This window comes from Elephas maximus, chromosome 16, assembly GCF_024166365.1.
Source record: "Elephas maximus indicus isolate mEleMax1 chromosome 16, mEleMax1 primary haplotype, whole genome shotgun sequence".
NCBI lineage: Eukaryota > Metazoa > Chordata > Mammalia > Proboscidea > Elephantidae > Elephas > Elephas maximus.
The window spans coordinates 50,302,911-50,324,657 of record NC_064834.1 but is presented as its reverse complement, the minus strand read 5'-3'; the positions used below and the strand labels follow the sequence as shown (position 1 = coordinate 50,324,657).

General features: G+C 40.0%; 1 protein-coding gene across 5 annotated transcripts in view; it reads left to right on the top strand.

The window, feature by feature from the left end:
• The window catches only part of HPSE2 (heparanase 2 (inactive)), a 702,461-nt gene that overhangs the window by 558,773 nt on the left and 121,941 nt on the right, over positions 1-21,747 (top strand). For all 5 annotated transcript variants that reach the window (XM_049855686.1, XM_049855684.1, XM_049855688.1 and 2 more), the window contains one exon: positions 398-512. In XM_049855686.1, coding sequence (XP_049711643.1) covers positions 398-512 — 115 coding nt within the window. The remainder of the gene's footprint in view (positions 1-397; positions 513-21,747) is intronic.

Sequence of the window (21,747 nt, the reverse complement as noted above, 5' to 3'; positions counted from 1 at the left end):
CTCCTGTGATTGTGTGTCCTGTGGCCATGGAGGATAATGTTAGGCTTACAAGTAGCAAAGGTGTTCATTTTATTTGTTAGCATTAGAGGAATAAAAGATAAGTCATTAGCAACAAGCTATTTTGTGACCATTTTACTTCTCTGGGACTCCATTTCTTTCCTTATAAAACACAGAGGTTGGATTTGATAATCTCTAAAATTTCTCCAGTTGTGCATTCAATGCTTAAAATAATTTTCTCCTTAGATTAAAGTCACAGGTAAATTTCATGGTGGGGATAGTGTGTGTGTGTACGTATATCTTAGCTACTGTCTATAAAAAAAAAAATTTTTTTTTTTATAGAGCTTGTTATATGCCATTTTTAAAATGTATTGATATAACTTTTTTTCCTGCTTTGTAGATGGTTGAACACTTTAGGAATGCTGGCCAATCAGGGCATCGATGTTGTGATACGGCATTCATTCTTTGACTATGGATACAATCACCTCGTGGACCAGAATTTTAACCCATTACCAGTAAGTGTGAGATAAAGATTCCCAACTCCTTTTCATGTGATCAAGTACTTTTGGCCATGCCTTGTACCCACCTGGGGAGATTTTTCTCCTCTTTCTGTTATCTTTAATTTCATAAATCAGACAGAAACATTCTTGTCTTCTATTCCCTTGACCCATTTCACAGACTTTTGGCTTCACCACACACACATACACATATACAGAAAAATACATGTATCTATACACATACATACAACAAATATCTATATACACCCACATATACACATATATACACAATATATGTATACATTTTACCTATAATATTTTTAATATATTATTATTTTTAAAGAAACCTTACACATTTGAGATTCCACTTCTATTTGTGGCCTGTTTGAACTCTGCTTCGGAGTGAACTTTTCCAGACTGTTTTCTTTTAATGCTAATAGGAGACATTAGTTAACGTCAAATGCAACATGTTGAAAGCAGATGGGAGAGTGTTAACCAAGATCAGATACAGTAGGAACTCATCTCTTGGGGAAGTAAACGACATGGACTTACAGTTAGATGTTGATCCCCATATGACAATGCGGGGATTTTCCCAGTGCATCATCTTCTCTAGGAAAAACCAAACCAAACCAATTGCCGTGATGCCAATTCTGACTCATAGCAACCCTACAGAACAAAGTAGAACCACCCCATAGTATTTCCAAGAAGCGGCTGGTGGATTCAGACTGTCAACCTTTTGGTTAGCAGCTGAACACTTAACCACTGCACCACCAGGGCTCAGATCTGGGTTTGTCCAGGGACTTTAGTGGCCAATCAGAAAAATCCCACTTAGCCAGAAAAGCTAGGCTTATCAGATGAGCTAAAAAGAGCATTATCCTTCTTCACACATGTCATGGTCAAGATGAAAGGTCAGACTCTTCTCATCAACTCTGGAAGTAAGAGCTGGGATTCCTCTTTGAGATGATCCAATTCTACCTCATTTAACAGAGGGTCTGATAGCTTGGGGTGGGGTGGAGATGGGGAGATACAGAGACAGCTCTAGAACCTGTTCCTGTGCCCTGGTCCAGTGCTCTTTCTTCCTGTACAATCACTGCTGCACAGGGCTTTACCATAAGCAAATAAAGCCCAAACTGAAACTAGTGTCTCTCCCTCTCCCCCAAGCCATCCTTGATCCCACTCCTAGCCAGGAAGCCTCCTAGACCAAAACAGAGAATAGCTTAGCACTGGGCAGCACCATTTCCATGCCTCAAAAGAATTCCTCTAGAAAAGACAGTCTTTTAACAAATGGTGCTGGCAAAACTGGATGTCCATCTGTAAAAAAAATGAAACAGAACCCATACTTCACCATACACAAAAACTAACTCAAAATGGATCTGAGGCCTAAATATAAAACCTAAAATGACAAAGATCACAGAATAAAAATTAGGGACTATGCTAGGGGCCTTAATACATGCCATAAATTCAATACAAACCATAGCGAACAATGCACAAACACCAGAAGATAAACTAGATAACTGGGAGCTCCTGAAAAGTAAACACTTAAGCTCATAAAAAGACTTCACCAAAAAAAAAAAAAAAAAGAACCTATAGACTGGGAAAAAGAATTTTTGGGTACGGCGTATCCAACAAGGGTCTGATCTCTAAAAGCTAAAGAATACCTCAATGCCTCAATAACAAAAAGACAAATAATTCAATTAAAAAATGGACAAAGAATATGAACAGGCGCTTCATCAAAGAAGACATTCAGGCGGCTAACAGACACATGAGGAGCTGCTTGAGATCATTAGGCATTACAGAAATGCAAATCAAAACTACAGTGAGATACTGTATCACCCCTACATTACTGACGCCAGTCAAAAAAAGGGAGAAAAAATTCAACCAAAACTCAAATTCACAAATAGACCAGACTTACTGGTCCGACAGAGACTGGTGGGACCCCCAAGACTATGGCCCTTGGACATCTTGCTAACTCAGAACCAAAGCCACTCTTGAAGTCCACCTTTGAGCCAAAGATTAGACAGGCCTATGAAACAGTAACACGTTTGAGGACATGCTTCTTAGCTCAATCAAGTATAGGGGACCTAATGGGCAGCACCTGCCCAACGGCAAAGATGAGAAGGCAGGAAGGGACAGGAAACCTGTATGAATGGACATAAGGAACCTTGGAAAGGGAGAAAGTGCTGATACATTGGGAGGATTGCAACCAATGTTCCAAAACAATTTGTGTATAAATTTTTGATTGAGAAACTAATTTGCACTGTGGACTTTTACGTAAAAGACACACACACAAAAATTCATTAAGGAAATATCTTAGTTATCTACTACTGATATAACAGAAATACCACAAGTGGATGGCTTTAACAAACAGAAATTTATTTCCTCAAAGTTTAGGAGTCTAGAAGCCAGAATTCAGAGTGCCAGCTCCACGGGAAGGCTATCTCTCTCTGTCAGCTCTGGGGAAAGGTGCTTGCCATTAATCTTCCCCTAGTCTAGGAGCTTCTTAGCATAAGGACCCTGGGTCCAAAGGATACACTATGCTCCCAGAGCTTCTTTCTTGGTGGTACCAGGCCCTCCTCTCTCTCTGCTCACTTCTTTCTTCTTTATTTCAAAAGAGATTGACTCAAGATACAACCTAATTGTCATGGATTAAATTGTGTCCCCCAGAAATATCTGTCAACTTGGCTAGGTCATGACTCCCCGTATTGTATGATTGTCTACCATTTTGTCATCTAATGTGATTTCCCTATGTGTTGTAGATCTTATCACTATGATGTAATGAGATGGGTTATTGACACTTACATTGATGAGACCTACAAGATTAGATAGTGCCTTAAGCCAATCTCTTTTGAGATATAAAAGACAGAAGTGTGCAGAGAGACATGGGGAACTCATACCACCAAGAAAGCAACGCCAGGAGCAGAGAGCATCCTTCGGACCCAAGGTTCCTGTGCTGAGATGCTCCCAGACCAAGGGAAGACTGATGTATCACAAGGACTTTCCTCCAGAGCTGACAAAGACAGAAAGCCTTCCCCTGGAGCCGGCGCCCTGAATTCAGACTTCTAACCTACTGGACTATGAAAAAATAAACTTCTCTTTGTTAAAGCCATCCACTTGTGGTATCTCTGTTATAGCAGCACTAGATGACCAAGACACTAATCTTGCAGATTGAGTTCTAACTCATTAATATAACTGTGTCTAATCCTGCCTCATTAACATCATAGAGGTAGGATTTACAACACAGGAAAATCACATTAGATGACAAAATGGTGGACAATCACACAGTACGGGGAATCATGACCTACTCAAATTGATACACATTTTTGGAGAACACAGTTCAATCTGTGGCAGGAGAGATGACAACTAATTGCAATACTTGATCCTAGACAGGATCCTGGACTGAAGGGGGAAAATGCTATAAAGAATATTAATAAAGTGACAAAACTGGGATATGGACAGTTGGGTAGATAAAAGTTTTATAACAATGTCAGTTTATGAAGTTGACAATTGCACTGTAGGAACATAAGAGAACGTACCTGTTTTTAGAAAGTATGTACTGAGTATTTCGGAATAAAGGGCTATGATGTAAAAAAAAAAAAAAAAAAGAAGAAGAAGAATCCTTCTAGGTTTGAGCACTAAATAATTACTGTGTCCCTGTTTGTAAATCACTCCAATTAAATCACAAATATTAGCAATGGCTGGTGCAGTTGCCTTTATTCATGGGGCAAGAATAACTCTCTCAAAGTTGTGTATGGAGGTGGGGTGGAAAGGAATAAAAAAAAATAGGGAGTGAATTTTTAGTTTGGAACCATAGGGTTTTGCTCTGTTTGTTTTTTTGTGAAACTCATAAACTTATGCAGACAAGAGAAACTAATAATTAGAGAAAAAAATAGAGAAGCATCTGTGAAATGAAAGCATTAAACAAATATAATGTCACACAAAAATAAATATTTATTGAACATCAGATTCTGAGGAAGAAATTAGTGATATGTGGTTAGATGGATGGATAGATGATAGACAGACAGACAGACAGATACATAGATAACTGCAGCTGGGAGTCACTGAAGGCTACTTTGGAGTGGTTCTACAGGGAAGGCTTCTCTGACAAGGTGACATTTAAGTCAAGATCTTAATAACAATAAGGAGTCAGCCATGCAGGTTTCACAGAAGAACTTTCTAGGCAGGGGAAAGGGCTAGTACAAAGGCTCCAAGGCAAGAATAAACTTGGCATGTTTGAGAAAACACAAGAAGACCAGAGTGGCTGGTAGGGAATGGGGAGACTTGTTACAAATGAGGTAGTCAAAAGTCAGATCACATAGAGCTTTGCAAGCTGAAGGGAGACAGACTTTTACTGTAAGTAGTATGAAAAGCTATTGGGAGGTCTTAAGCAGAAAAGTGACATGATCTAAATGATTTTTCAAAGATCTCTCTGGCATAATTAATGTATCAAATGTTAGTTATGGTTTTTTAACAATGTAAATAATATTTAACAATTTCCAGATCACTTTCACATATGTTACATCAATAATGCTCTGAAAACTCTGTCCTGCCTTCCTTCTTTTCTTCCTTTTTCCTTTCTTTCATTCTTCTTCCATTTATTCCTTCCCTCTCTCATTCAAAAATATCTTAATCAGATTAGTCCAAAGGACTAGTGGACCACAATTACCACAGCCTCCACCAGACTGGGTCCAGTATAACTAGATGGTGCCCGGCTACCACCACTGACTGCTCTGACAGGGATCACAGTAGAGGGCCCCAGACAGAGCTGGAGAAAAATGTAGAACAAAACTCTAACTCAAAAAGAAAGACCAGACTTGCTGACCTGACAGAGACTGGAGAAACCCTGAGAGTATGGCCCCCAGACACCCGTTCAGCTCAGTAGTAAATTCACTCCTGAGGTTCACTCTTCAGCCAAAGATTGGACAGGCCCATAAAACAAAATGAGACTAAAGGGGCACACCAGCCCTGGAACAAGGACTAGAAGGCAGGAGGGGACAGGAAAACTGGTAATAGGGAACCTAAGGTTGAGAAGGGAGAGTGTTGACAAGTCATGGGGTGGTTAACCAGTGTCATAAAATAATATGCATACCAACTGTTTAATGAGAAATTAGCTTTTTCTGTAAACCTTCATCTAAAGTACAATTAAAAAAAAAAAAATCTTGATCAGTTCCTATGTGCTGATCACTATTCCAGGCACTGGGGATAGTGTAGTAAGCTAAAAAGACAAGTTCCTGGACTCTTGGAACCATATAATCTAGTGAAACATATTGAAAATGGGAAATAAATAAATGTATAAACAAAATAATGGCAATTTGCCATTTCTCTGATGAAAGCGTGGTGAGATAAGTATGATTATACTCATTTTGTTGAAGAGAAACTAAGGTTCTATGAAGTTATTCAGTGACTTATCCAAGGTTACACAAATAGTAAGAGCTGGAACTCTTGGAGTTTTCCGGTTCTCAATCCTATTTTCTTTCCACTATGCCACATTATCTCTTGGGGGCACTGTCTTTGGTCCCCCGCTATGGTCTGAGGCCAATGTTTGCCTTAGAATTAGGTGGAGATGGGAACAGGAGAAAGGAAACCTAGAGTAGAAAAAGGTCTTTGGGCAATTAGGTAGCCTTGATTTCCAGAGCTGAGGAAATCTGAATTCTGTATCACCTCTCTATGAAGTTTTGCATGGCTGTGTGTAGGTTAAGATGCCAGTCCTCATGGATTTGTTCTCACCAAACGAGAGCTGCTGCAATGACTTCCTTTAAAACAATGGTGCAAGAGATCTTGGTTGTTACATGATGGCAGCAGAGCTCACAGGAGTTCATAGGTAGCTAAAACAAGTCCCATTGATTTAGCACAAAGACTCCAGTAAGCTGGGCAGCTGTATTTCTGAAAACACCAAACTCTAATAAAGAAACTGTATGTAAAAGCACTTAAAAAGGTAGCAAGATTTCTTTTTAACTTTTTTTTTTTTTGTGCTAATAAATTCTGTACCTTATAAGTAGTGAACCTGGCAGCTGGGAGAGTCCTAAGTCTCCCCTGGAAAGAATTTACAAGGCTAGTCCAGGGCACCATTCTGACAGACATTGCCAGCAGGCCCTTGGAATGTGTAATGGAGACAGACCCGGGAATCGTATTGGTTGTCACTTCAGAGAGTTGTGCAGCTGATAACCTAATACTGCCAATAAAAACTTGTGGATTTTACATTGTGATTAAATCTTCAAGAGAGTTTGTTGAGAGCTTAGGGGATTAGAGAGTTGTGTTTTGGTTGCCTCCAGAAAAGTCAGTATTTTCTCTTCCAGCTCCTTCAACCCAGCACAGTGCTTTTCAGTAAAGGTTCTTATTAACAAATACTATTTTTTCTTTTTGTTGGTGCTCTTGGATAAACTCAGAAAAAGTAAAAATATTGTCCTATTGACTCCTCAACCCATATTACCCCCTAGTCATCTTTGATCCCAGTTTGTCTGATTTCTGCCCAGCTCTGACAGGGCCATTCTAATCTAAGGTAAGAGAAAACATGCAGGTGGCCCTTTAAAAGAGAACTTGTCTTCAGAAAAGGTAATTTTCAACTACATTCCATGTTCTTCATGGTTGTTCTTTTAAAAAAGTGCCAAACCCTCCTCCTGTTGTGAGACTTTCCTTGTCTGGGAAGAAAAGAACATTTAGTTCAGCCGTGTTTCATCACTCCACTCCCACCCCTCCCCCATGACCTCCCTGCCGTTGGGAAAGAGGGGACATTTGAGTCTCCACAGCCAGTCAGTCATGGAATCCCTTGGGAATAGATGATGTTTGTGAACAGAGAGATCTGCAGATTCAGTGGACATAGTCCAGACCCCACCAGCCATGGGCATTTCTCCTAAGACAGGGTTTTGGAATTTAGCTTGCTGCTTCTTTTAAACGTTTGATTTACTGAGGTTTCAGGAAAAGGAACGGTGAATTACTAGTCAACATCTTAGCACCCACACTAGGCTAGCAGAGTCAGTCTTCACACTAGTATATTTCAGTTTAAAAACCAGACATCTCCAGTGTGTCTGGCTCTGTGCTAGGTATTCTGGGGGTATGCAGAAAAATAAGATAAAAAAAAAAAAGGTCCCCTTATCTGAAGAACTAACAATCTAGTGTGTGGATATTTGGGGGATTATAATTTAGTCCTCTATTTAGAATTTATTTAGAATAAAAGACTATATCACATTGGATTACCTTCTCTATACTGAAGTAGTTGTGGGGATATCTGCTCTCAGCATTCTTTTTTGCCTATTGTCCCTGCTGAACAATGTGAAATATTCACTTCAGTCCAGTGCATGCTTATTGAGCACCTGCTATGTGTACATTGTTCTAGAATACAGTCAGTGGTCATGGATTGTAGTACAAATGACTAGTCTATGGTAGGATTGAACCTATGGCTTTGGTTCCCATAGCAACATTTTCTGAGCCAAACCACCATTATATGGAGGTCACTTGGCCTTTGGAAAGAAACTCTGAGTCTTGCTTGTACGTACCTAGCTCAGTTGGTTAGCCTATCACACGGATGTGATCCTAGGTATTCCACTCTGGATTCCCTTTGAAATGTTAGAGGCAGTGCCCTTTATACACTACACAGTCATTGTGTGGACATAGGATCGGCTTAAATCTGTCCCTTTCCAGAAGGCTAGGGGGACACCCAATTATAAGCACGTATCCCATTGATGCTGGATTGCTGGACAATTTCTTTCAGCAAAAAGAACAACACTTAATTTGGAGATAAAACATGGAGCAGCAGGAACCTGAGACAATAACAAGATTCATGGGTTCTAGTACTAACTCTGCCATTAATTAGCTGTGCATCTTTGGGTTCCAGTTTTCTTATCAGCTTACATAAGGATAAAAATACCTCCTGTACCTCTAAAAGTTATTGTTGTGATCCATGATAAAATAGATATGATAATAGAATTCAGGTTCTTTGAGGAAAAAAATACATGTATATACACATACACATAGAAAATTACTGTAAGGGACTATGTCTAAATATTAAAAATGGTTTTCTTTGGGTGGTGGGATTACAAGGCTTTTTATTTTCTTCTTTGTGGGTTTTGTTTTTATCTAAGATTGCTGCAATCAGCATTATTATTTTTATAATCTGAAAAAAATAAAGGCTATTTTGAAAAAAAAATGTTTTGAAAGTATTAAGTAGTACTTTAAATAGCTAAGCAGATAGTCTACCAGTCTATTTGTTTATCATTCATTATTCATTCATTAATAAACACTTACCCCAGTCATACTATGTGCTAGATACTAAGCTAGACACTGGAGACACTGTGCCTGCTCTCCAGGAGCTCACAGCATGCATGAGGAGAGGGATAAGTCAGCTGAAACTATGGCAAAAGTGCTTTTGCAGGACAGAAGAGTAACCTGGAAGCTAGTCTGAGTGGAGGGCAGGCATGGGCATCATGGAAGGTTTTCTGGAGAAGACAATGCCTGAGGTGGACCTTGAAGAAGGCCAAGTTAACCACAGGAAGAAGAGTTGAAGATCTGGGGAGGATCTACCAATCAGAAGCAATAGCATGTTCAAAGGTACAAAGGTGTTAATTTTCCAGTGACTTATGGTGGATGGATTATGAAAAATTATTTAAGAAAGCTATTCCCATTACTGTCCAGTGACCACACAGGGTGTATGAACATTTCAAAGCTACAGACCTGGAGGTGGTGGAGTGGGAGAGACACAAAACCCAGCCAAACCAACCTGTGACCTGTTTCTTGGTGTAGCCTCCTTTCTCTCTCTTTTTTTCCCGTGGGAGCCATCAGGAAGATGAAAGAAGCAGAGTTTACCTGTTTAGGGGTAGCTGTGATGTGAAACCCAATCCTCTCATTATAGGCCCTGACAAAGACTTCTCCATGTGCAGCATTCCTTTGTGGGAATCTGCAGCTGCTGAGAGAAGGGCATCCTTGCCTGCAGGATCAATTGCTAGGACTCAGGCTGACTCCCAGTGGCCAAAGAGCCTGGGCTGTGTGCCCAGGGGGCATGACTTGCTTCCTTTCTCTTCTGTGCCTCTGAACCCTAGCTTTTCAGATCAGAGCCTGTGCCCTGGACCATCTGACCAGGCAGGCAGCTCATTTGCCCCTAACGCTTTTACATAGAAGCCCCTCTGGTCCTTTAATACCAGCGGTCATCCTTTGCTGATTTATCAACCTAAGCCGTGTCCATGGGGTGTCAGGAACTCATGCTAGCAGTTGCTACAGCTCACCCCCAATGGAAGCTGCCTTGTGAAGCAGAAGGAGCTCTGGGCCTAGAATCAAAAATCCAGGCTCAAAATGCAGCACCACGCATTTCTAATTACGTGCATTTTTAAAAATCCTCTGTGAAAACAAGGCTAGTTGTGCTAGAGTTGGGGGGCAGGGAGTATTTGAATGTAGTACTTAGAAGTATTGACTTTGGAATCAGACTGACCTGAGCTTAAAACCCAGCTCTATCATTTACTCACTGAATGTCCTTGGGCAGATTACTAAACCTCAGTAAATGTCAAATTCCTCTCATAAAATGGAGATAATAATAGTGCCTATCTCAGAGGGCTGTTAAAATGAACCAGTGCATATGTATCTTTTACCACATAAGTACTCAATAAATATTAGCTTCTATTATTATCTATAAGGAAACCCTGGTGGTGTAGTGGTTAAGTGCTACAGCTGCTAACCAAAAGGTCGGCGGTTCAAATCCACCAGGCGTCCTTGGAAACTCTATGAGGCAGTTCTACTCTGTCCTGTAGGGTGGCTATGAGTCGGAATCAACTCGACAGCAATGGATTTTTGGGTTTTATTATTTATAAGGTCACTTTGTAAAATGAAAAATTATGCAAGTTGCAGTAATAATTATCATTAATAACCTGAACATGTTGTTGTCATTTTGTACCATCAAATCAATTCTGACTCATGGCAACCCTATATGACAGAGTAGAACTGCCCCATTGGGTTTTCTAGGCTGTAGTCTTTATGGGAGCAAATTGCCAGGTATTTTCTCCCACGGAGCTGCTGGGTGGGTTTGAACTTCCAACCTTTTGGTTAGCAGCCAAGCACTCATCCATTGCACAACTAGGGCTCCTTAACTTGAACGCAAGAGTAATGAAATAATGTACATTTGAATATTTGTACAGAAAATGGAAATTAATTCAAGCAATGATAACTAAAGTATTAAAAGTAGATTTTTTTTTGTAAAAATTAAATTACTAGAAAATCAGATGACAATAGGATTCAGATTTATTAGGGAGGCGGGAAAGGAACGCTCTGATTCCTGCACTTGAGAGGTATTGCCTGCAAGTGGTTAAAGACAAACTAAAAATTACATTTTATTTACCTCCAGAGAACATGCTGCCAGCCTTTTCTGGTGAAGGCAATTAAGGAAGCAAGCACACTGCAATACAGTAAGTCCCGGGGTTATGAATGTCCGACTTATGGACAACTGGTACTTGCCCTTTAATGTTATGTAAATTTGTCCTCACTGTGAAACCATTGAACCAACCCCTACTTGCAACAAATTCTTCATCACAATCACCTTCACTTGCTGCACTTGTAGCTTTTAAATCATTGAAAAGGCCGAGCCTTTATTGCACTAAAGTAAGGCTAAACAAGAACCATATGCACATATTCTGACTTACCCACAAATTTGACTTAAAGGAACAGTTAGGAACGGATCTTGTTCTGAACCCGGGGACTGCCTGTTCTAGCGCTTTTACACCTTCATTTGGTATTTATAAATAGCCCAGTAAACTCTGGAAACCATGATATGTCACATCCAAGTGCTAATGACAGCACATTATGTGAATCACTGAGAAGCAAAAATTAAAAATGTCACTCTGCCATCAACCATTTATATCATTCCCAGATTGCAATACTGAGGGATTACAGCTACAGCAAATTGGCAACGTAAATAAATTAGGGAGAAGAAGCAATTATAGCTTCACTGCACTTGAGCTTAGGAGCATACTATACCATCCTTGAAGCCACCTGCCGATGATGCAAGAGCTAAGTCAGCTCTGGAAATCAAAAGAGCTGCACTTTGTCTAACCTCATCAGGTCACCTAAGACACTAAAGTAATATCTGAAAACAATCTGACAAGAAAGAAAGAGGGAGGGAGAAAAAAGAGAGAAAAGAAGGGAGAGGAAAAAAAGGAATGAAGGAATGCCCTTTGGTGGGTTCAAAGGGTCTTTTGTGAGTGCCACAGATGACAAATTTCAGGTTATTTCATCTTAGATATTATATTTGTAGACAGTACAGATACCAAGGTCATGACCTTTAGGAACCAACAAAGATTTCCGATAGAAATACATAAGATAATACCTTATGTTTTTTCTAGGTCAATTACCTTTTGTTGTTGCTTGTTGAAATAAAAGCAGAAGTCTTTTCTAATAGAGATAGAACAAATAAACACAAATTCTGTTAAGTTCTTATTTAAATGTACTACAATGTAATTGAAAAAGAATCTTTAGACACCTCATCTAACTTTCAGCTATTATCAATTGCTGCTTATTTTATCTTTGATTTGAATGTTAAGCATTGAAAGAATTGGATAGAACACACCATTTTTACTCACTCCAAACTTGACTTGAGCCGACCTGCCTTCTACTCCAGAATTCACTGCCCTTCTCTTATTGTCAAAATTTTTATACCCTTTCTTCATTACAGCAGTGCTTTTCAAGCGTGGCTGTACATTAGAGTAACCTAGGGAGCATTTAAAAAATACCTATGCTCAGGTACCATCCCCAGATATTCTGATTCAGTTGGTTTGTGGAATAGCCCAGATGACGATACTTTTCAAAACTCTGTAAGTGATTCACTTTTCAAAAGTCCTTAAGTGATTATAATGGGCAGCTAGAATTGAGAGCCACTGGGTTTACAGGCTTCCACCTACCCTAATGAAATGAGAAATGACTTTTCCTCTCTTCTTTTGTACTCAACCCTTGCTTCAACTATCAAAAAAATAAATTAACAAAATATTTCATACTATCTATAATTAATTCGTGTTCATCGTCAAAAAGAACGTTTCAAGATCTATCCTGAAGTACAACGCTGTCTGTGATAGGATAATATCCGTATGCCTACAAGGAAGACCAGTTAAGATGACTATTATTCAAATTTACCAACCACTAGGGCCAAAGATGAAGAAATAGAAGATTTTTATCAGCTGCTGCAGTCTGAAATTGATCGAACATGCCATCAAGATGCATTGATAATTACTGGCGATTGGAATGCGAAAGTTGGAAACAAAGAGGAAGGATCAGTTGTTGGAAAATATGGCCTTGGTGATAGAAACAATGCTGGAGATCAAACAATAGAATTTTGCAAGACCAACGACTTCTTCATTGCGAATACCTTCTTTCACCAACATAAACAGCGACTATACACATGGACCTCACGAGATGGAACACACAGAAATCAAATTGACTGCATCTGTGGAAAGAGACGATGGAAAAGCTCAATATCATCAGTCAGAACAAGGCCAGGGACCGACGTGGAACAGATCATCAATTGCTCATATGCAAGTTCAAGGTGAAACTGAAGAAAATCAGAGCAAGTCCACGAGAGCCAAAATATGACCTTGAATATATCCAACCTGAATTTAGAGACCACCTCAAGAATAGATTTGACTCATTGAACACTAGTGACCGAAGAACAGACGAGTTGTGGAATGCCATCAAGGGCATCATCCATGAAGAAAGCAAGAGGTCACTGAAAAGACAGAAAAGAAAGCAAAGGCCAAGATGGATGTCAGAGGAGACTCTGAAACTTGCTTTTGAGCGTCAAGCAGCTAAAGCAAAAGGAAGAATTGATGAAGTAAAAGAACCGAACAGAAGATTTCAAAGGGCAGCTCGAGAAGACAATAATGACACGTGCAAAGAGCTGGAGATGGAAAACCAAAAGGGAAGAACACGCTTAGAGTTTCTCAAGCTGAAAGAACTGAAGAAAAAATTCAAGCCTCGAGTTGCAATAGCGAAGGATTCCGTGGGGAAAATATTAAACCATGCAGGAAGCATCAAAAGAAGATGGAAGGGATACACAGAGTCATTATAACAAAAAGAATTAGTCGATATTCAAGCATATTCCTGGCGTATGATCAGGAACCGATGGTACTGAAGGAAGAAGTCCAAGCTGCTCTGAAGGCATTGGCGAAAAACAAGGCTTCAGGAATTAATGGAATATCAATTGAGATGTTTCAACAAACAGATGCAGTGCTGGAGGTGCTCACACGTCTATGCCAAGAAATATGGAAGACAGCTTCCTGGCCAACTGATTGGAAGAGATCCATATTTATGCCTATTCCCAAGAAAGGTGATCCAACCAAATGTGGAAATTATAGAGCAATATCATTAATATCACACGCAAGCAAAATTCTGCTGAAGATCATTCAAAAATGGCTGCAGCAGTGTACCGACAGGGAACTGCCAGAAATTCAGGCCGGTTTCAGAAGAGGACGTGGAACCAGGGATATCATTGCTGATGTCAGATGGATCCTGGCTGAAAGCAGAGAATACCAAAAGGATGTTTACCTGTGTTTTATTGATTATGCAAAGGCATTTGACTGTGTGGATCATAACAAACTACGGATAACACTGCGAAGAATGGGAATTCCAGAACACTTAATTGTGCTCATGAGGAACCTTTACATGGATCAAGAGGCAGTTGTTCGGGCAGAACAAGGGGATACCGATTGGTTTAAAGTCAGGAAAGGTGTGCGTCAGGGTTGTATTCTTTCACCATACCTATTTAATCTGTATGCTGAACAAATAATACGAGAAGCTGGACTATATGAAGAAGAACGGGGCATCAGGATTGGAGGAAGACTCATTAACAACCTAAGTTATGCAGACAACCTTGCTTGCTGAAAGTGAAGAAGACTTGAAGCACTTACTGATGAAGATCAAAGATCACAGCCTTCAGTATGGATTACACCTCAACATAAAGAAAACAAAAATCCTCACAACTGGACCAATGAGCAACATCATGATAAACGGAGAGAAGATTGAAGTTGTCAAGGATTTCATTTTACTTGGATCCGCAATCAATAGCCATGGAAGCAGCAGTCAAGAAATCAAAAGACCCATTGCATTGGGTAAATCTGCTGCAGAGGACCTCTTCAAAGTGTTGAAGAGCAAAGATGTCACCTTCGAGACTAAGGTGTGCCTGACCCAAGCCATGGTATTTTCAATTGCATCATATGCATGTGAAAGCTGGACATTGAATAAGGAAGACCGCAGAAGAGTTGACGCCTTTGAATTGTGTTGGTGAAGAATATTGAATATACCGTGGACTGCCAAGAGAACGAACAAATCTGTCTTGGAAGAAGTGCAGCCAGAATGCTCCTTAGAGGCAGTAGGAGCCCTGGTTGCTCAGTGGTTAAGAACTTGGCTGCTAATCAAAAGGTCAGCAGTTCGAATCTGCCAGCCACTACTTAGAAGACCCATGGGGCAGTTCTACAGGGTCCTACAGACCTGACTGTTAGTCAGAATCGACTCGACAGCAATAGGCTTGTTTTTGTTGTTGTTTTATTGACTTTAGATGAAGGTTTACAGAACAAACTAGGTTCTCATTAAATAGTTAGAACACATATCGTTTTATGACATTGGTTAAAAACCCCATGACATGTCAGCACTTTCCTTGTAGACCTTGGGTTCCCTATTACCAGCTTTCCTGTTCCCTCCTGCCTTCTAGTCCTCGCCCCTGATGTGCCCCTTTAGTCTCGTTTTGTTTTATAGGCCTGTCTAATCTTTGGCTAAATGGTGAACCTCAGGAGTGACTTCAGTACTGAGCAAAAGGGTATCTGGGGGCCATAGTCTTCAGGTTTCTTCAGTCTCTCAGGCCAGTAAGTCTGCTCTTTTTTGTGAGTTAGAATTTTGTTCTACATTTTTCTCCAGCTCTGTCAGTGACCCCCTATTGTGATCCCTGTCAGAGCAGTCAGTGGTGGTAGCCTGGCACCATCTACTTGTACTGGACTCAGTCTGGTAGAGGCAGTGGTAGTTGTGGTCCACTAGTCTTTTGGACTAATCTTTCCCTCATGTCTTTAGTTTTCTTCATTCTCCCTTGCTCCTGAAGGGGTGAGACGAGTTGAGTACCTTAGATGGCCGCTCTCAGGCTTTTAAGACCCCAGATGCTACTCACCAAAGTAGAATGTAGAATATTTCTGTATAAACTATGTTATGCCAGTTGAGCTGGGTGTTCCCTGAGACCATGGTCCCCACAGCCCTCAGCCCAGTGATTCGGTCACTCAGAGAGTGTGGATGTGTCTGTGGAGTTTCCATGACCTTGCCTTGGACAAGTTGTGCTGGCTTCCCCAGTATTGTGTACTGTCTCACCCTTCACCAGAGTTACCGCGTATCTATTGTCTCTACATTGTTTTTCCATTTCCACCCCTCCCCTCCCTCGTAACCATCAAAGATTATTTCTTTTTGTGTGTAAACCTTTTCATGAGTTTTTATAGTAGTGGTCTCATATAATAGTTGTCCCTTTGTGATTGACTAATTTCACTCAACATAATGCCCTCCAGATTCATCCATGTTGTGAGATACTTCCAGATTCATCATTATTCTTTATTGTTGTGTGGTACTCCATTGTGTGTATGCACCGTAGTTTGTTTATCCATTCATCTGTTGATGGGCATCTAGGTTATGTCCATCTTTTTGCTATTGTGAACAATGCTGCAGTGAATATGGGTGGGCGTATGTCTATTTGTGTAACGACTCTTGCTTCTCTAGGATATGTTCCTAGGAGTGGAATTGCCGCATCATATGGTATTTCTATTTTTAGCTTTCTAAGGAAGCGCCATATCATTTTCCAAAATGGTTGTACCATTTTGCATTCCACTAGCAGTGCTTACAAGTTCCAATCTCCCTGCAGCCTCTCCAACATTTGTTACTTTCTGTTTTGTTTTCATTTGTGCCAGCAATACTAGGGTGAGATGGTATCGCATTGTGGTTTTGACTTGAATTTCTCTCATTAGTGATCCCGAGAATTTCCTCATTTGTCTGTTAGCCACTTGAATGTCTTCCTTGTTGAAGTGTCTGTTCATTTCCTTCGCCCATTTTTTAATTGGATTATTTGTCCTTTTGTTGTAGAGGTGTTGGATTTACCCTATAAATTTTAGCCAAAAAGTTTTTCCTAGTCCATAGGTTCTCCTTTTACTCTTTTGGTAAAGTCATTTAAGGAGCGTAAGTGTTTAATTTTTAGATTCCGGTTAGCTAGCTTATCTTCTGAAGTTTGTGTGTTGTTAGTTATGGTTTGTATCCTATTAAATGTACTAGGGGCTATAGCATTGATTCTATTTTTTCTTCTATGATTTATAGTTTTTGGTTTTATATTTAGTTCCTTGATCCATTTTGAATTAGTTTTTGTGTGTGGTGTGAGCTATGGGTTCTGTTCTATTTTTTTGCAGATGGACATCCAGTTTTGCCAGCACCATTTGTCAAAAAGACTGTCTTTTCCCCATATGATGGACTTTGGGCCCTTGTCAAAGATCAGGTGACCTATGGTCACCTTTCAAAGAACCAACTTTTGGTTTTGTTGATCCTTTCTACTGTTTTTCTATTCTTTATTTAATTTATTTCTGCTCTGATCTTTGTTATTTACTTTCTTCTGGTGGCTGTGGGCTTCTTTTGCTTTTCTGTATTTGTTCGAATTCCATAGCTAATGTTTTGATTTTGTCCCTTCTTTTTTGATGTATGCATCCTATTGTAATAAATTGACCTCTGAGCACTGCCTTTGCTGTGTCCCAATGTTTTGGTACAATGTGTTTTCATTCTCATTTGATTCTAGGATTTTTTTGATTCCATCTTTGATTTCTTCTATTACCCAGTGGTTTTTAAGCAGGGTGTTATTCAGTTTCCATGTAATTGATTTTTTTTTTTTCCTTGCTCTTCTTATTAATTTCTACTTTGATGGCATTGTGATCAGAGAAGATACTTGTATTATCTCAATGTTTTGGATTTTGTTTAGGGTTGCTTTGTGGCCTAAGATGTGGCCTATTCTGGAGAATGTTCCATGCGTGTTGGCAAAGAATGTGTACTTTGCAGCTGTTAGGTGGAGTGTTCTGTATATGTTGAGTTCATATTGGCTGATTGTGGCCTTTAGATCTTCTGTATCTTTGCTGAGTTTCTTTCTAGATGTTCTGTCCTTTACTGAGAGTGGTGTGTTGAAGTCTCCTACTCTCACTGTGGAACTGTCAATTTCTCTTTTCAGTGCTGTTAGAGTTTATTTTATGTATTTTGGAGCCCTGTCATTGAGTATGTAGATATTTATTATGGTTATGTCTTCATGATGGATCACCCCATTAATCATTATATAATGCCCTTCTTTATGTTTTATGGTGGATTTTGTTTTAAAGTCTATTTTATCTGAGATTAGTGTTGCCACTCCTGCTCTTTTTTGGTAGCTGTTTGCTTGATATATTTTCTTCCATCCTTTGATTTTTAATAAGTTTACATCTTTGTTTCTAAGGTATGTTTCTTGTAGACAGAATAGTGATGGATCCTGCTTTTTTAATCCATTCTGTCACTCCCTATCTCTTTATGGGTGCATTTAGGCCATTTATGTTTAGTGTAATTATTGATAGTTTATTGCTGTCATTTTGTTGTGCCTTTTTTTTTTTTTGTGGTGTTGACATTTTCTTTGTTTCTGTTACTCTCCTGTGCTGAATTCCTTTTGTTTGTGAATTTCTTTTGGTTTTGTCAATTTTGTCTTTACTGAGTTTTTATGTTTTTTTTTTTTTTTTCTTTATTTTGATGAGTAAGTTTGTTAAATTTCTTTGTGGTTTCCTTGAAATTTACCCTTATCTTCCCAGGTTTGAACTAGTCCTTTATTACTTGGTATCGCCTTGCCTTCCTCTCCATTAGGAAGTTCTATACCTGCAGCATTTATTTCCTCTTTTATGGATCTGACGTTGTTGTCACTTACAGATTAACCTTTATGGTTCCCTGTTGTAAATCTTTTAATTTTGAATAGTCCTTGAGAGTTCATCTCCTACGTTGGTATGGCTGGTGAGATCTTGTGTCCTAGATTCAGGCTGTCATCTGATATCGCTTCTTCTCAAACTGAAGGACTCCCTTTAATAATTCTTGTAAGTTTGGTTTGGTTTTTATGTATTCCCTTAATTTGTGTTTATCTGGAAATGTCCTAATTTCACATCATATTTGAACAAGAGTTTTGCAGGATATATTAATCTTGGTTGGCAATTTTTTTCTTTCAAGGTTTTGTATATGTCATCCCATTGCCTTCTTGCCTGCACAGTTTCTGCTGAGTAATCAGAGCTTAGTCTTATTGTTTCCCCTCTGTATGTGACTTTTCATTTTTCTTGAGCTGCTCTTAGGATTCTTTCTTTCTCTTTGGTTTTAACGAGTGTGGTTTATGATATGCCTTGGTGTTTTCTTTTGGGGTCTATCCTATGTGAGTTTCCTTGAGCTTCTTGGATGGTCAGCTTTTCATCTTTCATGATATTAGGGGAGTTTTCTATGAGCAATTCTTCAATGATCCTCTCTGTATTTTCTGTTTTCTCCCCCTGTTCTGGAACTCCAATCACTCACAGAGTTTTGCTTTTGATTATATTCCACATTGTTCTCAGGATTTCTTCATTTTTCTTTGTTCTTTTTTTCTGATTTTTTCCTCAAAGTAGTATCCAAGTATTTGTCTTCAATTTCACTGATCCTGTCTTCCATTGTTTCAAACCTGCTCTTCAGCCCTTCTATGACACCGTCCATTTCTGAAATCTTATTGTTTATCTTCAGGATTTCTAGTTTTTTTTTGTATGATTTCTAGTTGTGAATTTATTTTGACATTTTGTTCCTGTATTGTTTTCCTGAATTCTTCTGTTGTTTTGTCTGTATTTTCCATCATTCTGTCTGTCTTTTGCATGAATTTGTCTATTTTTTCCTCATTTTTGTCTGCTTTTTCTTCAACCCTTGGATTGTGCCACACACACAACTCTTGGATAGCTCTGAATATTAGAGATTTGAATTTCCTGTCAGGTAGTTCCAGTGCTTTTTCTTCTACTGGAAACTCATCTGGTGTTTTATTTTAGATGCCTATTGGAACCATCCTTTCCTGTTTTTTACTATGTTTTGATATTGTCAGCTGTCTTTGGAGCATTCAGTAGTTACTTTCTTCATTTATTGACTATAGATTTGTTTGTTTCATCCTGCTTTTTTGTTTATTTGGTTATGTCTGAGCAGGCAGGCTGTGCATTCTTTGTTGTTTGCTCATCTGTGGGCACGATACTTTGCACCTCCTTGTCCAATGGGCAGGGCCAGTCACTCAGCTGTGGTGCAGCAGGGCAGGTCCAGCTGAAGGGGAGGGGCTGGGATGGGTTGTTTGTGGCACAAACTGGGGCTGATAGAGCAGACCGGGGGTCAATGCAGGGCAGGTTCCAGTAGGCCATGCTTGTACTGCTTGGGGGTGCAATGTTCAGCACACAGTGCAGATAGGCAAGAGCAGGGGGAGGTTGTGGTGTGTGGAGCTAAGTTGGGTATGGGGAAGAAGAGAAAGGGGAGAGAGAAATAGGAGCCAAAAAAAAAATTGCTGAGGGAGCCTGTCATTGGAGTGGGGAGATAAGAAACTGAGAAATGAAGAAAAACAAAAAGAAAAAATAAATAAATAAAAACTTAAAAAAAGAAAGAAATGCCCTCAGGGATCCCACTGGGGACTGGGGAAGTAGCTTTGAAGCCTCAGTGCACAGCCAGTCTAGAAGGGGTGGAGATGGCACACAGCACCAGGTGTTCAGGAGACAGGTAAAGAGGGAAAGTAGAGAGAGACAAGAAAAACTGAGAAATGAAGAAAAATGAAAAGAAAAAAAAATGCCCCCAGGAATCCCACTGACATGGCTGCACTGACTGGGGAAGTGGCTCCCAAGCCAAGCAGTCCAGCCTGGCTAGAAGGGGTGGAAATGGCACACAGCACCAGGTATTCAGGAGACAGAAAAAGAAGGTACAGAAAGACGAGAAACCAAGAAATGAAGAAAAATGAAATGGAAAAAAAAACAAGAAAACAAATAAACTAAAAAGACCCCAGGAATCCCACCTACATGCTGGCGCACACTGGGGAAACGGTTCTCCAGCCAAGTGGTACTTCACAGCCTGTCAATAAGAAGCAAAGACGGCACACAGAGCCAGATGTTTGAGAGAAAGGTTGGGGAGGAGGTGAGAGACAGGGAAGAAACGAAAAGAAGCCAAAAAAAAGCAACCCCGGCCACAAAGAAATGGCACTGAAGGAGCTGGCTGGTGTGGGCAGGGTGAATCCAAGCGGCACGGAACTGGTGCCTCCCAGCTGAGTGACCTTAGCGCACTGGGAGTCGGTGGAGGCCAAGCAGGGGGAAGAATGGTGGGCGGTGGGAAAGTGTGTATCTCTGGTTACCAGGTGCTCTGTCTCCTGCTGGGAGCTCCATGAAGCTGCTTTCCTGTACTCCTCGTCCACGGATCTCTGACAGGGGTTCAAGATGGCGAATATGTGCTGTGTTTGCTGATAAGGGTCCTCTGCTCCATATCTCTCCTCTCTGTTCTCTGTCAGTTTCTTATTCCATTCAGTGCTTGATTGAGTTCTTTTTCTCTTCGTTTGATGCTTAGGGTTCCAGGATTGATGTTTGTCTTGTCTCTGTTTTGCTTATTTTTTCAGGCCTTTGCTGTGGAGGGATGGTGTGGTACTTCTGTCTATAGCACCATGTTGACCCTGCCCTGTTTTTTTTTCTTTAAACATAGGAGGTACTCAATAAATAGTTGTGAAAAGGAGGTAGCAAAGGAGGAATTCAAATGAAAAGCAGACAATAGGTTTTTTAGACTCCTGAGGTAGGAAATATTATAACTGGCTGGAGGGGAGGATCTAGAAGGAAGAACTGGGGAAACTTAGGTAACAAGATGTCATTAGTGGACAATTGCAATATCATTAGTGGACATTTGCAATATTAGTTACCCAAAGAATAAGAGCTCCTGAGGAAGCTACTGGCAACCAGGGCACTGCAGTCCTGAGGTCACAGGAAGTAAGGACAGGCCTGGGATGGGAAGCACATTGACTGGAAGACCAAGGTGCAGGCATCTGATTCTGGATCCTGCCACCAACTCATTCATCCTGGGGCACAGGACACTCTGAATCCATTTCTCAAATATGGAGCTTGAGCTTGGCAATCTTGAGGTCCCCTTCAGCTCTGACATTTTCTGACTCATCTCCAGTATTTCCATATTGTGATTTTCAGATAGACCTCCCAGCTGAGCTTAAATTAATAAAACTTTTAAAATAAAATTAGACCATACTAAGCCCTGGTGG